General features: G+C 44.5%; 1 protein-coding gene across 2 annotated transcripts in view; it reads left to right on the plus strand.

Annotated features, from left to right (window-relative positions):
• Positions 1-17,858, plus strand: part of RPAP2 (RNA polymerase II associated protein 2) — a 564,035-nt gene that overhangs the window by 380,716 nt on the left and 165,461 nt on the right. For both annotated transcript variants that reach the window (XM_078646326.1, XM_078646327.1), the window contains one exon: positions 17,167-17,235. In XM_078646326.1, coding sequence (XP_078502452.1) covers positions 17,167-17,235 — 69 coding nt within the window. The remainder of the gene's footprint in view (positions 1-17,166; positions 17,236-17,858) is intronic.

Consider the following 17,858-nt stretch of genomic DNA (forward strand, 5'->3'; position numbering starts at 1 on the left):
TATTAGTATTAATCCTTTTGACGGAAAACCCAAGATGGACACCCACCCAAATGCTCAAGCCACCAGACGGTCTGCCTCTTGGACCCTTTACAGCTGGTTCCGTATATGAAATATATCCCAATCTATGTAAGGCTGTCACAGACCATGTCTCCTGAAATAGACAGATCTCGTGGAGGTCTACAAATTCACACCAATCAGGTATTTCTGGTTTTGCTGCTAATCCCGCTATATTCCAAGATAAGGCTTGCAGATTTCTACTTTGGGGGGTTGGTAAATCAGCCATGTCGTTTATAAAAGTATCTCTTCTTTCGGCTGAATTTCCTGTCACTGAAATAGCCTGTCCCTGATGTGAGGCGAAACTAGGTAAGGGGGAAGGAGCCATTGGAAGTGTAGAAAGAGCGGGGGTCGATTGGTTGGTTATAGACTCTTGTTTGGCCTTAATCAAGGAAGCCTCAGGATCTAACTGCCCTGTACCCCTCCCTGGGCTTGGTAGACCGGGGGAGGGGGTAATGAAAGACATTTGAAGTCAGTCTACCTGATCTAACATGCTAAACCTATTGTGTGACGGGAACCCCATCACCTCGTTTCTTACCTGCCAACCCCACCTACCCTCTTCCTGATTTCGAAACTCATCTCCCTGCTGGTACCACTTCCCACAGTTCCCATTGTTATATACATGGCGTGGATTAGATGGAGAATAGAAATAACTCAAATTTACTGCCTTAATAGGAGTTGGAGGGCCAGCATAGTTATTGCTGCACAAATACTCTATCACATTACTATCTTGAAAATTGATGACCACACAATCCCCCACAATGTCTTTCCTACTATGGCCTACCCACCCTACTCTTCTAACAAACAAAATCTTACTGTGTACATGGCTTGGCAGGGGTTTATGCATATTCATCCAGTGCATTGTTTTGTTTTTGAGTTCCATGAATGTTTCTATTCTATTAGAAACCATTCTGGGTACCCCAGTAAGAACAACCACGTAGTGGACACTCTCTGGGGGTAGGTTGACTCGTGGGAGATCTTTCCTATTGCAGTTGGTGTTGGTTATAGAAGTAGTGGGACCGCTCGGGGATTTTGATTTGGTTGCCACTATTGCTGGTACAGTGTTGCTATTGAATGTGGTCGTTTTGTTAGAGACACCCTGCTGCATTGAAGCTAACATAGGCGGATTTTTAGGAGAGCTAGCGATTAGTAAATTGGTGGAAGATAAATTAGAGGGTAGGGCTGGTGCCGCTACTTGGAGGTTAGCGGGGAGGGACTGCCTATTCTTGCACAGTTGGACATTGACAGAGTCTACTTTATTCAAGATAGAGTCCTCCATTTTGCTCAGTCTTCTCTCTATACTGTTCAGTCTTTGTTCCAGAGGCTGTATAAAATTAGAGAGGACCATACTCAAGTTCCTTATGAGCGACTCTTCGTTATTGGCACTTGGGGGTTCCGATATAAGGTCGATGCATATCTCTGGGGGGCGCAAATCAGACGTCGTAGCCTCAGCCTCGGCTCACTCCTGAATGGATGGGGAGTCGGTAGCTGAGTCCATCTAGTCAGTAAGTTTAGGTTGCTTTGCTTTTCTTCCCCGGTTTGCTGTTCCCCCTCTTTTCCTCCTAGGGACTGCCCCCTCGTTTCTGCTATCTTTTGTTGGACTATTGGGTAATGGGTCTGAGTGGACAATTGCCTTGTGGGCTGTCTGCTTCGCTTGGAGTTGAATTAATGTAGGCCCCATGCTGGGTGTATCAGAAGGAGGAGGAAATTGGCTCCCTAGTGGGCCTTCTAAAACTGTGGCTTGAAATGACAAGGCTGGGGATTTTGCCAGCGCTAGGGGACCCAAGGACGATCTCTTCGTGAAGGCCGGGTCCTGGCACAAGCGCCGTTCAGTCATAGCGATCTCTTTTTCAAGCACAGATGATGCCCTCATTATAAATTGGTCCAATGTCCCCGCAATATGCCCGACAGGTGTTGGTTTCATTCCTCTGCGTGCCGCCATTGCCCGTCGTGTAAGTATATCAAGCTCAGTACTCACGGTTATGCTGGGCGTTAGAGGGGTGGCCCGGTCCGGTCTCTCCCGGTCTGTAACGGGCTAGAACGGGCCCGCCCTTGGCCCGGGCTTCGCCCGGCTCGTCCCGCGATCTGCGGTATTGGTGCTGATTTAAAGCACCTGGGCTGGACGTTGTGGGCGGGTCTGCCTTGCCCCGATGCCTCCTGGGCCTTGTGGTGCTCCTCTCTGCTGCTCCTCGCAGTAACCCCTGCGGCGACACGGGAGAAGTAAGCTGCTGCTCTGGAGGGGTCTGTGAGGCTCTTTCCCCGCCTTCACCCGGTTGCTCCTTCGTAATAGCACACAGTTCTTCTCCAATGATTTCTCTTCTTGTTTGCAAATATTCCGATAGTGCTACCGCACTCCTTCTTCGCCAGACTTAACAAATCATTGGTTAGGCTGGCTTGAGCGGGCAAGCAGGCACGCGTCCAGTGGCGGGTCCTCACATTGCCATACCGCCTAGTGGCTTTAGGCGCCCCGGATCTTGAACTCTATTACAGGGCGGCGCAGAGTGGGCAGGCAACACAGTTGAATTCACGGTGCAGATAACGTTCCATATCTCAGGCTTGAGAGGCTGTTTGCTGACCCTCTCCCCGCCGTCATCTTTGAGATGGCGGACCGTAGAACAGGGATTCTAGATTTCCTGAATTCGACGTGGCATGCATGGCACTGCTTACTACAACAGCAGGCGGGGGCGCTGCTGTACTCCTCGGAAATGCCAGTGGATTGGGCGGTCTGGCTGACCCCCTGCAGTGATAAGGGAGTCATACTTGCGCTCCGAGCGCTAGGCATTTACAAAGTGGGGGACATGTTTGCGGAAGGGCGTCGTTAAAACATGGACAAAGTCATGACCACTATAGATGCACCCTCCCCTCTGCAGCGTTTCCAGTTTCATAGAGTGCATGGGGCACCAACAACTTGGGGGGGGGATATGGCCCAGCCCCCGGAGGTGCAACAACTAACGTATCTCATTAAAACTAAATCCCCCCACAAACTAGTCACCAATATATACAAATCGGTAATGTCCCAGAGGATCAATTACTACACCAAAGCCAGAATGGCCTGGCAACGCGACTTGGACATAACAATTGATGATGATATGTGGCTGTACTGTTGTACTAACACGAAGCGCATAGCAAGCGCATAGCAAGCGCATGGCAAGCATAGATTGATCCATTTTAAATTCATTAATAGGGTGTACTATACACCAGAGAGAATGCACAGGTACGGACTGAGAGAGGACACAACCTGTGACAGATGCCGCTCCCTGATGGCGGACTTTTTACACTTAGCGTGGGATTGCCCAGGGGTTCTATGATACTGGGGAAACATATTTCAAGAAATAAGCACAATTGCCGAGTTGGAGATTCCCCCGGACCCGGCGGTGGCTTTACTGGGCTACTCCCAAAAATTGCCGAAAGCGGCACGCAGGTTGGTAGATCTGGGCTTGCTGATGGCAAAGCTCAGAGTGGCAATGTGCTGGCTAAGGGGCCCCCTACCTACAGTGTCGCCATGGTCACATGACGTTCTTTATTGTTGCACCCAATCTGAAAACTTCAGCAAGCTACCCACCCCCCGTGGAGCAGACCAAAGAACTTTTGGGGACTTTATACTGCATACTTGAAGGGTGGGCGTGCAACTACAGAGTCAACGGCGGAGGCGGAGGAGAGAAACAATGATCCAGGTCCATAGAGGGTATCGCTAATTTGTGGAGTAGGATGCGTTCCGAAGACAGGGGACACAGCTGAGTTTGGACTAATAGGTTGGGCGAGAGCAGAAGGGTGGAATTAGCGGAAGGTCACGATAAAGACGGGGGGAGTTGGGGCAAATTGGCGAGGCCATCCAAGCCTAATTGTACAGTTTGCGCGCAGATGTTAAAGTTCTGATGGAGACTGGCTGAGCTGACACCTTTCAGTTTGTTTGTTTGTTAGAAAAAAAAGTATTTTTGAGATCCACTCAACATTATGGGAATGCAGCGGAAAAGCTTTATACATTGACTGGAATATCTACCCTTGTTGACAGCGCTGCTCGGCCTCCGGGATGTGGGTGGCGCTGCTGTGAGTACAGCTTTATATATAACATGCGCCCGGCCTCAGGGTTGTAGGCGATCCGCTGTGTTTGTCATTAAGATTTTTCACAATAAAAAAATTAAAAATAAAAAAATAAATAAAAAGAAATATCTCATCCCTCCAAAGAAAAGCTCCAGGGGCTGTTGGCAGGGTATGCTAGGAACTATCCCTCTGATATGCCCCTTAACCCAAGGATACAACTCACAGTACCTCGATCCCATGCAGGTGGGTCAGGAGTTTCTGAGTCCATTGAGGGCAGCCTCAATGAGGAGATCAACCTTTTAGTAAGGTTGACAAAAAGATTAGATCTAGAGACCAGACTCCTGGCTCTAGAAAAAGGGAGAGCAGAGAGGGGGTTAGCTCCCATCAATGGTGGCACCAATATATCAAATAGGGACAGAGACAAATCTTATGATCACAAAATCCCCAAAGGGATTGTCCCCAAATATGGGAAAGGTGATGGCATACCCAAATGGTTCACAGCTTGAGAGAGCTTGTGAAATGAGAAAAGTGAAGACGTCACACTGAGGGGACAATCCTCTGAGACCTGTTCACTGGTAACTGCAGGGGCAGACTCCTGACCCTTACAGGGGCAGATGCTGGGTTTTATGACCTCATGAAGAATATTCTGATTGAGGGCTTTGGACTCACGACTGAAGAATATGGAATTAGATTCAGGCAGGCTCACAAAACCCCAAATCAGTCCTGGATTAACTTTGTTGACTACTCAGTTAAGGCACTAGATGAAAGGTTAACTGGAAATAATGTGCATGATTTCAATTGAATTTACAATCTATTAATGAAAGAACATATTTTGAGTAATTGCACTAATAAAAAGTTACATCAACATTTGGTAGAACTAGGTCAAACTTCTCCCCACAAATTGGAAAAGAAGGCAGACCACTGGGTCAGGACTAGGGTAACAAACACAGCCGCTGGGTGTGACCAAAAGAAAGGGCTTACACAACCTCCCCAAGGGTAAGAGGGTGAGAACCCCAAAGACAAAAAGCCAGAGTCTTCTAAAGGCCCCAAAAACCTGCTCTGGGAGGTGGGTCCCAAAATTCTTCCCAGACCACTTGTAGATATAAAGGGAAGAACTTTGATCCCCTAAAGGCCTAGTGTTTCAATGGTAAGAAGTTGGGACACTTAACTGGAGATGCTACTTGTCCTAGCAAGAAGACACCTAGTCTACCTCCAGCTAATTCTATTGTAGTCAGTCTCCAGATGGGATCAACAGTATGCCCAGAGCAAATCAGGGTTCACACTGAAGCAGTTCTAGTCACTGAGGGTGAAGTTGAGTTTGCCACTTTAGCTGTGTGGCCACCCAACTTAAAAAAGTATTTGCAATACCCCTTGATCAATGGGACTAGAATAGAAGCACTGAGGTATACAGATGCCAGTGTCACAATGGTGAGAGATACACTGGTTTCCCTAGAGCAATATCTGATGGGAAATCTTACCCAGTCACCAACGCTGATAGTGTTACCACTAACCATGCCATGGCTATGGTAACATTAGACTGAGGGGGGCGGGGGAGGGGGAGGTTCCGGCCCGAAATAGATAGGGGTCTCTCCAAAGCTTCCAGCTGCCTGTCTGCTTGAAATGACCTGGAGACCTCAGCAAGGGCTGAGGTTGAATTGAAAACCCTTGCAGCAATGCTGGCCATCCCTGAAATTGTGTGTGTCAAGACTAGATCACACACCCGAAAACAGGGTGAAAAAGAAGTGTTGGAGCCTGAATAATGGCCCAGCCTTCCAAGAGGAAAGGTAAGAAGACTGGAAAACCAGCTTCTGAATAGCTAAAAACTCAGGACTCCTCTCCTCAGGGAGAGGACTTAGAAGCCCCAGAGGGAACTGGGCCCATCGAACTTGACTTACCAGGTTGAGTTCTTAGGCCCAGGGGACCCATTAGGTAAGAGCTGTCCAACTCTTGAAAGCCTGAGGAGGCACGCTGCTGCACAGGAAAAGGGAGATGTCAGTGGTACTCACAGAGCCTATTGGGAGGAGGTACTACTGTACGCTGAGACCAGAGACCCCAACCTTGAAGCCACTAGGAGAGTGGTAGTGCCTCAGAAGTACAGGGAGTTCGTACTCACTTTGGCTCATGACATCTCCCTAGCTGGGTATCTGGGCCAAACCAAAGCTTGTGAAAGACTAGTTACCCACTCTTATTGCTCCCAGATGTCTCAGAAGGTAAAGGAGTTTGTCCGCTCCTGTGTCATTTGTCAAGCCAGTGGCAAAACAGATGGACACCCGAAGGCCCCCTTAATTTCACTTCCAGTGGTTGGGTTCCCTTTGAAAGGGTAGGTGTGGGCATAGTGGGTCCACTTAAATCTCCCACAGCATCAGGAAACAGTCATACTGGTGGTAGTGCATCATGCCACCATGTATCCTGAGAGGATTCACCCGAAACAGATCTGGACAGCCTAATGCACTGCTCGAGTCACTCAAAAGAGTGTAAAACAATGAATCTTTGGTAATTAACAATGAAGTTAAACCAGTCATTCGATGAGTAAATACAATGTGTAAATAACATGAAGTTCTCGCTTTTTTCAGTAGAGATTCTTTATAGGGAATCAAAAGTTATCCAAGGAAAATGTTCGAATTTCACATAATCCAGACGTGAAGTGTTGAAACAAATCTTCATCAACAAATCAGTTTAAAAATCCCAATGCATTTCTGGCTAAAGGGACAGCCCTTCATCAGGGGAATCTAGAGAAACAATACTATATATCAGTGGATGTACATGGATTACAGACATTTAATCAGCTCAAAAAAGATTTGAGGGAGAAAACATGAGGTTAAAGTGAGGAATGAGATAAAGTAAGATGAGTAGAACGCCAGGCAGTACAGAAACAAGTGGAGATGCAGAGAAAATAAGTGTAACCGAGCAGTGAAAAGCTTTATCAATCTCTTGTGGTAGCTAACCCAACGTGATGGTGCTCAGTGATTAATACACGCAGAAGTAAGTGAAAACCGGTAAGTCAGAGTGAGTTAAGGCCGGTAAATGAAATGTCATGCGCGTGTTAAATGGTGGAGGCTTTTAGAAAATTGGCATATAGGTAAACTTACTTAACAGAGCGGGACGCTCATAGTCTCAATGCCAAATGGGTCAATCAAACAAAGCACGTGAAATACGGAGTCTACCGAGGGAAAGCATCAAATATTAATGAGCGCATATCAGCAAATAAACAAAAGTGAAATAAGTGCATAATAGAGCAAGGGCTTACCAAACGCTCTACGTAGAAACACAAAATGAGTTGAACTCTAGAGGAACACGCTGCAAAAAACGTGCAATGCATAAGTATAAAGAGGAACAACTAAACGTACTGTGTGGAATTAAAAGGAAAATAAAGCAGCTCACCAGTGCCTGTGTTGGAAAAAAACGTACCGGGGACCCGATAGTAGCGTGGTCAGAATTGCGAAAGCTATCTCTGCTACAATCCGTGAATGAAGGCGGCGTAGAAAAAGAAGAAACAAAAAGTGGACACTACCAAAAACGGCGTCGGCCATCTTGTAGTGTCAAAGCTAAAAGGTCGAAAGGCAACTTCAAAAAGAAATATGAGAGGATGAATTAAAGGAAGTAGATAGAAATGAAAGTCCAGCAAGCTTCAGATCAAGATGGGGAACCAAAAGAGAAATACATCTGTCAACAATATGCTGTTGAAATACAACAGTAAGAAAAAACATGCTAATTCAAATTTGTCATTCAATCCTAACGGGGTGAGTGATTGCATGAACCATATCCAATATGTTTCACGCTGCGACAAAAATTTACAGGTGTCACGATCTGGGCGGTGTTCTACAATCTCAAGCGCCCCACATTTTAGTTGCGTAATGTTGTGTCTCATGCTACGCCAGTGTTGTGCTATGGGCGAGCTTGTGGTATTTGTCCTGATGCGACTTTTATGCTCGGTGATGCGGGTTCGTAGTGCTCTCTCTGTTTTGCCTACATAAAATAAATCGCATGGACACTTGATGAAGTAAACTAAATGATGACTGTTGCAGGTCGCATTAAATTTAAGGTGAATGGGTTTCCCTGATCTTGGGTGGTGGATTACGTTCCCCTTGATGATGTTGCCGCAATTCGAACAGTTCATACAGGTCAGCATCCCTTTGTATACCACTTTAAGGCTTGGTGGTTTGTTCAAGATTTCTTTAAGGTTACTTGAACGTTTGTATGCAAACATGGGGGATTCGCAAAACATACCTTTAAAGTCTGGTTCTGATTTTAGCAAGGACCATCTCTCTTGGATGATGGCTTTTAACATTTTGGATTGAGTGGAGTAAGTAGAAACAAAAACCTCTCTTCTAGAGGAAATGGCTTTGATTGACTTGGTGAGTAGTTGTTCTCTTTTTAGGATCAAAGCTCTGTCGGCTGCTTGTTGTATCACTGAGGGTGGATACCCTCTTGACAGATATTTTCCTTTGAATTTCTCAATTGTCTGCATGCCAGTTTGCTCATCTGAATGTATCCGCTTGATGCGTAGAAATTGGCTGTAGGGTAGGTGACGTTTAAGTGACCAAGGGTGGGAACTCTGGTAGGCCAGGGCGTTGTTCCGGTCAGTCTTTTTTGTGAACAGAGTAGTCTTAATTTGATGGTCATGAATAGTAATAAGCACATCAAGAAAAGGAATGCTCTCAGCTTCAATTTGAAAAGTAAACTGGATGCGAGGATGAATGTTATTCAATGCGAGAATGTTGTTCTCAAGTGTGGTTCGGGGGCCTCGCCATATGATATGGATATCATCTTTATACCGTTTAAACAGTAATAGATGTTCAGACCAACCAGCTTGTGACAAAATGTACTCCGCTTCGAATTTCATCATAAAGATATTTGCATAGCTGGGGGCTCCTGAAAATCCCATTGAAGTACCGTTGGATTGTAAAAAGAAACGGTCTTTCCATTGGAAATAGCTATGAAACAAACAAAAATGTAATATTTCAAGTAGGAATACACGATTGGCTCTCAATTCATCAGTTCTGAGTAATGCCCACTCGATGGCTTCAATGCCTTCCAGGTGAGGGATAGAAGTATAAAGTGAAACAACATCTACTGTACATAACCAGATGTCATCATTCAGCGGGATGTTGATTCGGTCAAGGATATTCAATAAATGTGTGGTGTCTTGAACATAGGTTTGACAAGCTTTAACAATCGGTTGTAGGAAAGTGTCTAGATATCGTCCTGGAGTGTCATGTATGGAACCGCAACCTGAAACAATCGGTCTCAGGGGGGGGGATCCACAAGGGATTTGTGAATCTTGGGCAGCATGTACAGACGGGGTCTGCGTGGGAATCTTGTGAATAAGTATTCTTTGGTTTTATTCGTTATCCATTTCATTTCTAAAGCTCTAGTCAAAATGGTATCCAGAACTCTCAGAAATTCATTAGTGGGGTCATTTGACAAAAGAAGGTATGTGGAAGTATCTTTAAGCATATCCTCTATTTTGTAATCGTATTTAATTTGGTCCATGACCACTAGAGCGCCACCTTTGTCTGCTCGAGTGAAGTATAATTCAGTGTTGTTCTGCAATGATAGCAATGCGTCTTTTTCACTTTTAGATAGATTTTGATCAGAGTGAGTAGTAGGAGGTAGTTTGGCAATGTCTTGCTTGACAAGGGTCTCAAAACGATCAATGGCCTTATGTGAGATAGGTGAAATAAAAGTACTTTTGGGCTTACATTCTTGAATCTCAATAGGCTCAGGAGTAGACTCAGACGAATCAATGGTGGAAAAAAAGTATCGTAACCTCAGTTTTCTAGTGAATCTAAACAATTCAATTTGAGCGTCTAGGTTTCTTGCTTGGTTGGTTGGAACAAAGGAGCAACCTTTGCTTAATACGGTCATTTGAGTCTGAGTAAGCTGTTTAGAATAATAATAAATAATAATAGGGAAGCTTGTAGAGCGCCTGGTTACGCACATCGGCGTGTCCCCGCACTTTAGTGAATGGAAACAGCATTGCCGCAGCAGTCTACAAACGCCAGCCTACTGCACGAATAGATGGGGAGTGGTGTGGCTCACTGGTTAGAGGCGGCAGACCCGGAAGCAGAGAACGGCCCGGGACCATGGTTCAATTCCCGACGCGGCAGGGTCGTGGACCAGGGTCAGCGGACTCGATAATTCTCGCCTCGGTGCCTACTCTAAACAGGGATTACACTTGGCAACTCTGGGCATTAGCTTGCCTCATCTCTACAACGGCTCCCCACATTCGCCGGGGATGCCTGGTTTCACCTTGGAGATACCCAGTAGGGACCATCTCACAGGGATAGCCAGGACGGGTTCCCCAGAGGTCTACAGCGCCAGGACGCCTCAGGGCAGCAGTGCGCTTTACAAGACACATACATTTACATTTACATGGGTTTTAAGTTTACCCCTAAACTTCGTCTCTAGCGGTTCAAGGCGCAGTTCCATCGGGAGCTTGTTCCAGCTTCTGGCTGCCAGAAATCGGAAAGACCTGCCCCCCAATGCGCCCCTTTTTACTTTGGGAACTACCAGAAGACCGGCGCCAGAAGATTTTAGAGCCCGAGTGGACTTATACAGAGTAACAAGGCTCTGTAGCGGCTCCGGTGCTTTGCCAGCAATAATCCGGTGGCATGTACACAGGGCCTTGAACTCAATTCTGCTCCTCACCGGAAGCCAGTGAAGTGCCTGCAGTGCGGCCTTAGAGGCCGTTCTTCTAGGCAACCTCAGGACCAAACGGGCGCAGCATTTTGTATCACCTGTAGGCGATCAAGGCTCCTCACCGAAGTGCCCAAATAAAGGAGATTACCATAATCCAGTCGAGCGGTGACAAGGGCATGCACCAGTGTTCGTCTAGCCTCCGTAGGAAGGCGTTTCATGCTCTTCCAAAGGCTTTTCAGGACACCAAAGCACACCCCCACCACTCGGCTGATTTGGGGCACAAAAGTTAATTCAGCATCGAGCCATACGCCCACATTTTTTGCATGCTAACATGGCGTGGGAACCGGACCCAGACATGAAGGCCACCACGCCGATGACCACACAGTCGGGCCTCCCCCACCACGAGCACCTCCGTTTTGCTGCCATTCAGCCTCAGGCAGTTGGTCGACATCCAGGAGGCAAGCTCCTGCATACATGCTCTGAAGCTGTCTGCAGCAAGATCAGGCGCACGCGATAGGGAGATGACCAGCTGCGTGTCATCTGCCTAGGACACAATATGCAGCCCAGAGTGCTCAACTATAGTTGCTACCGGAGAGGCGTACACATTGAATAGAGTTGGGCTCAGGGACGAACCCTGCGGTACGCCCTGACCCAAACTAATCACTCTGGAGTAACAGTCCCCCTGCCTAACCTGGAAACCCCGATCAGACAGGAAGGATTGGATCCATTTCAGCACAGCACCCGAGATCCCACCCTCATTCAGACACTGCAACAAGGTGTAGTGTGCTACAGTGTCGAATGCTGCGCTCAGATCCAGGAGGATCAGGGCCATGGTTTGGCCCTCATCCACTCCCTGTCTGATGGTCTCAACAGCCACAAGCAGAGCCGATTCCGTGGAGAAATGTTTATAACTAATGTTTCTTCTTTCTGCTCTGTTTTCCTGAATCTGTGACCTCTGCGGGTTTTTGAGATGCGGTTTCTATTGGTGGTGCATTGGTGGCCGGGCTTGTGGATAAAAAAAGTCTACGATGTTGAGGGTCCGCCTTTGGCTGGGTCATTAGTCGATATTGTGGAAACAGGTGGTCGAGACATTTGAGTGTCAGTGATGGAAACTACACTTTCATCAGATGACGCTGTATCAGATTTTTTCTGCCATGTTCTTTTTTGCGCATAAACCTCTGCCCAGGAGTATACTTCGTCAAGTTTATAATCGATGGTGTCTTGACGGAATTTCCTAATTTTACGCTCATGAAGGTCTTTCGCATAAGAGTCTAACCTTGTGTTAATATCTTCTAAGGTAGAAGACAATGATTCTGTTTCCATACGTTGAGTCAAAAAGGCTTGCAAGTCTTTAATTTCAGTCTCAAGGCCTACAAGAACTTGTGACAATTCCTCAACAATCAATAAAATAAGGTCGAGGGAGCATTTATTAAGGATGGCGTGCCATCTTTCCATACATTTTTTTATTCATTTTAAATAGCATGGGTTTGATTGCTAAACGTAATCCACGTGGAGTTTTGCTCACTCTATGGTACTGGATGAGCGTTGTGGCATGCAGACGTTGATTTATTTCACGTCGCATAAGGTATTCTAGTTTGTTTTATCTGTTGCTGGACTGGGCCTGAGGAAACGTCGAATTTCCTCACTTCTTTAATGAGTCCATAAATGTCTGCAGCTTCTGCGGCTGAGTAGGCTTTAATGTGTGCTTTATTCTCTGTTAAGTGAGCTATATCATCAAAAGATGCCATAGTTGCAAATCTACAGTGTGAAACTGGGGTGGTGCAAGGTGGTTGCAGTACAGAAATGAATTGAAATCGAGATCAAAAGCAACCTAGATGCACTCAATTAATCAAAATAAAAGAGGAAATTAGTACAATAAATCCAAACTTTGAACAATATATTCAATTGCGTGCAAAAGGAAAAGGCCTTGCAAGCCTGTATTCATACAATGAGAGGATTCCCCAGACACAGATCTGGACAGCATAATGCACTGCTCGAGTCACTCAAAAGAGTGTAAAACAATGAATCTTTGGTAATTAACAATGAAGTTAAACCAGTCATTCGATGAGTAAATACAATGTGTAAATAACATGAAGTTCTTGCTTTTTTCAGTTGAGATTCTTTATAGGGAATCAAAAGTTATCGAAGGAAAATGTTCGAATTTCACATAATCCAGACGTGAAGTGTTGAAACAAATCTTCATCAACAAATCAGTTTAAAAATCCCAATGCATTTCGGGCTAAAGGGACAGCCCTTCATCAGGGGAATCTAGAGAAACAATACTATATATCAGTGGATGTACATGGATTACAGACATTTAATCAGCTCAAAAAAGATTTGAGGGAGAAAACATGAGGTTAAAGTGAGGAATGAGATAAAGTAAGATGAGTAGAACGCCAGGCAGTACAGAAACAAGTGGAGATGCAGAGAAAATACGTGTAACCGAGCAGTGAAAAGCTTTATCAATCTCTTGTGGTAGCTAACCCAACGTGATGGTGCTCAGTGATTAATACACGCAGAAGTAAGTGAAAACCGGTATGTCAGAGTGAGTTAAGGCCGGTAAATTAAATGTAATGCTTGTGTTAAATGGTGGAGGCTTTTAGAAAATTGACATATAGGTAAACTTACTTAACAGAGCGGGACGCTCCTAGTCTCAATGCCAAATGGGTCAATCAAACAAAGCACGTGAAATACGGAGTCTACCGAGGGAAAGCGTCAAATATTAATGAGCGCATATCGGCAAATAAACAAAAGTGAAATAAGTGCATAATAGAGCAAGGGCTTACCAAACGCTCTACGTAGAAACACAAAATGAGTTGAACTCGGGAGGAACACGCTGCAAAAAATGTGCAATGCATAAGTATAAAGAGGAACAACTAAACGTACTGTGTGGAATTAAAAGGAAAATAAAGCAGCTCACCAGTGCCTGTGTTGGAAAAAAATGTACCGGGGACCAGATAGTAGCGTGGTCAGAATTGCGAAAGCTATCTCTGCTACAATCCGTGAATGAAGGCGGCGTAGAAAAAGTGAAAAAGAAGAAACAAAAAGTGGACACTGAACCAAAAACGGTGTCGGCCATCTTGTAGTGTCAAAGCTAAAAGGTCGAAAGGCAACTTCAAAAAGAAATATGAGAGGATGAATTAAAGAAAGTAGATAGAAATGAAAGTCCAGCAAGCTTCAGATCAAGTAATACTAACATATGTGACAATTGGGGAAGCAAAGAGAAATACATCTGTCAACAATATGCATACAAGGGAATAATATGCTATACAAAACGGTTTTCATGAAAACAGTTGAAATACAACAGTAAGAAAAAACATGCTAAATCAAATTTGTCATTCAATCCTAACGGGGTGAGTGATTGCATAAACCAAATCAATATGTTTCACGCTGAGACAAAAATTTACTGGTGTGACGATCTGGGCATTGTTCCTCAATCTCAAGCGCCCCACATTTGAGTTGCGCAATGTTTTGTCTCATGCTACGCCAGTGTTGTGCTATGGGCGAGCTTGTGGTATTTGTCCTTATGCGACTTTTATGCTCGGTGATGCGGGTTCGTAGGGCTCTCTCTGTTTTGCCTACATAAAATAAATCGCATGGACACTTGATGAAGTAAAGTAAATGATGACTGTTGCAGGTCGCATTAAATTTAAGGTGAATGGGTTTCCCTGATCTTGGGTGGTGGATTACGTTCCCCTTGATGATGTTGCCGCAATTCAAGCAGTTCATACAGGTCAGCATCCCTTTGTATGCCACTTTAAGGCTCGGTGGTTTGTTCAAGATTTCTTTAAGGTTACTTAAACGTTTGTATGCAAACATGGGGGATTCGCAAAACATACCTTTAAAGTCTGGTTCTGATTTTAGAAAGGACCATCTCTCTTGGATGATGGCTTTTAACATTTTGGATTGAGTGGAGTAAGTAGAAACAAAAACCTCTCTTCTAGAGGAAATGGCTTTGATTGACTTGGTGAGTAGTTGTTCTCTTTTTAGGATCAAAGCTCTGTCGGCTGCTTGTTGTATCACTGAGGGTGGATACCCTCTTGACAGATATTTTCCTTTGAATTTCTCAATTGTCTGCATGCCAGTTTGCTCATCTGAATGTATCCGCTTGATGCGTAGAAATTGGCTGTAGGGTAGGTGACGTTTAAGTGACCAAGGGTGGGAACTCTGGTAGGCCAGGGCGTTGTTCCGGTCAGTCTTTTTTCAGTATCCTGAGGCAGTTCTCCTTAGGACTACTACAGCTCCTGCAGTAGCCAAACCCTTATTGGTGTCTTCACCAGGCTAGGTTTCCCAAGGAGGTGGTTTCAGACAGAGGGTCAAACTTCATGTCTGCATACCTAAAACATATGTGGAAAGAGTATGGAGTGCAGTACAAGTTTACTACACCTTATCACCCACAAACCAATGGTCTTGTTGAGATGTTAAGCAAGACATTGAAAGGCATGATTATGGGGCTCCCTGAAAAGCTCAAAAATGAGATGGGGTGTCCTCTTACCATGCTTGCTTTTCCCCTACATAGAGGTTCCTCAGAAGTGAGTAGAGTTTTCCCCCTTTGAACGTCTGTTTGGACATCCTGTTAGGGGACCACTCGGTCTTGCAAAAGAGGTTTGGGAGAAGCCTCTCCAAGAACCCAAACAAGATATTGTGGACCATGTACTAGGCCTAAGGTCAAGAATGGCAAAGTACATGGAAATAGCTTCCAAAAACCTTGAGGAACGCCAAGAGCTCCAGAAGCACTGGTATGACCAAAAAGCTGCACTGGTGGAATTCCAACCAGGGCAAAAGATGTGGGTTTTGGAGCACTACCACATGGATAGATTGTGCACTCCTGAATTTTTTAATACGGAATCTGCTTTCAACCGAAGATTTTGATCAGTGTGCTACACCTTTCCTTGTGTTTGCCTAACACAGTGAGTAATATATGTGGGGTCAAAAGCCAACTGGCTTCTTGGACAAAGGTGTGCACAACATATAAGTGATATACAAGCATTTTTTTAAACATATATACAATGATTCTTTGGTGTCTCTTTTTTTTAATTCATTATTATTTTTCAAATCAATATGTAATGTATAATTTTTTCAATTGTTTATAAATTATACACTTATCACCAGGTACATGCTATATGTTCAATACATAATTGCATAAAGAAATCAAAGCAATGAGATTTTTCGTGCCTCTAGTTGTGGTCCACTTAGGCCCAATGCATGTCAGGACACACGTCCCTTCGTCAGGGGCATATCTGCAAAGAATACAAAGAAACATATTTTATATACATTTGTGGATCGAAACCTCATGGAGGCACCTCGTCCTAGGATGTGCACTGTTTCAGACCCCCGAGAGCAGCAGGCTCTTGGTCCGGTCCAGGGGTCTAGAAGAATGTCTGGTGGTGGTAGCAGGCGAGCAGGCACTCAGCTAGGGCACTAGAGTTAGGTTGTTTTTCAGGGGACATCTTGAAGATGCCCTCCGAGTGCATTTTTCATTAAATCCCACACTGGCATCAGTGTGGGTTTAATGTGCTGAGAAGTTAGATACCAAACTTCCCGGGTTTTCAGTCAAGCCATTATGGTGCTGTGGAGTTCGTAATGACAAATGCCCAGCACCATATACACTTAATGGCATTACTGCACTTACAATGTCTAAGAATTGGTTTAGACACTGTAGGGGTACAGAGCTCATGCACCAGTACCATCACCACTGGTATAGTGCACTCATCTAGAGGGGTGGCTTACCTATGCCAGGGCAGTGGTTTGTAGGCATGGCACACAGGCATGTGTACCTTGTACACCCTTCACTTTGTTTTGCACTAATACATGCAGCCTGCAATGGCAGTGTGTGTGTAAAGGTACAGGGCATCTAAGGGTGGCCAATAATGGTACTATTTACAAGAGACTTACATGTGGCCAAAGAGTGCCAATTGGGTTTTGTCTCAATATAGTTTAGGGGGAAAAAATGGGCCCAGGGTATCTGGTTGGCAGAACCCAGGGCACACTCAGTCAAAGTACATCAACAGTTTGGCAAAAAGTGGGGGCAACCGTGCAAAAAGAGGGTACTTTCTAACACCTATATATCAAGTACTTTAATGAATTTCTACACTTCATAAAATAATTCATTTTTATATAGAGGTTCATGCTTTAATTCTGCTGTTACTAAACAGTCTAAATAATAGGTGCTACTATTACCCATGTCATGGTACTCATTCACTCTGCATAGGGTTTCTCAAGAATGTCTAAGGCTGATGGCTTGGTATTCTATCCAAGTAAAGCAAATTAGACTACTCCTAGAACCTGACCAAATGTACTTTGTATAGGCTGTGTCATACACATCAGTAAGTCGTATCTTATTATCACAACTTAGGTTTTTGCTTGAGTAGTACATAGTTTGTTTTGAAAGTTTTTTTTTTAAATGTTTGTTTTTTGTTTTGTTTTCAGATTAACAAATAAGAACATAATCCACAGAACACCTGAATGGTCACTTATTGCTGTAGTACTGTTATCATTGTAAGTACTGTTTATGATTTAAACCTGTTCTACTGGAGGTAAACGTTCAAGAACCTACACATGCAGGGCAGAGACTTTAGGAATTCTGAGTTAAATGGTAACCGGAGGGCTCACAAGATCTTGAATTATACCAGACCCTAACTTCTGATTTTCAATTTTAGTGCAAAAGGGAAACCACAATGAAGTTAAATGATCAAAGGAAATGGAAGAACTTTTGCATTCTCTCTTTTTTATTGGTTCTCCTCACTGGCCCCTTTGATTTGATTGTGTTTTGATTCTAATGTGTGATCTTGCAAACATTGTCAAGTGCGGTTGTGTTGCAGGTAGGTGTTAAATACGTATATAAGCAGGGAGATGTCCTTATTAAAAATGTTTGTTAGGTATGCTGTAGAATTTTGCTTGATGAAATGCTATCTTCTGTGAGAAACCCAAACACATGTTTGGCTTGTTTGATTAAGGAAATGCATTTCAAAATGTTTGCCTTTTAAGTTGAATTTAGGATGGGAAATTTTAGGAGCATCCCATTTTTGGGACACAGAGTTCTCTGCATTTAGGATTTAATTTGTGGTCACTCGGTCAGTTCTTCCTAATCGTAAGTATATTGTGAGGTGTACAATACAACA

This window comes from Lissotriton helveticus, chromosome 1_1 (genome assembly GCF_964261635.1).
Source record: "Lissotriton helveticus chromosome 1_1, aLisHel1.1, whole genome shotgun sequence".
Lineage (NCBI taxonomy): Eukaryota > Metazoa > Chordata > Amphibia > Caudata > Salamandridae > Lissotriton > Lissotriton helveticus.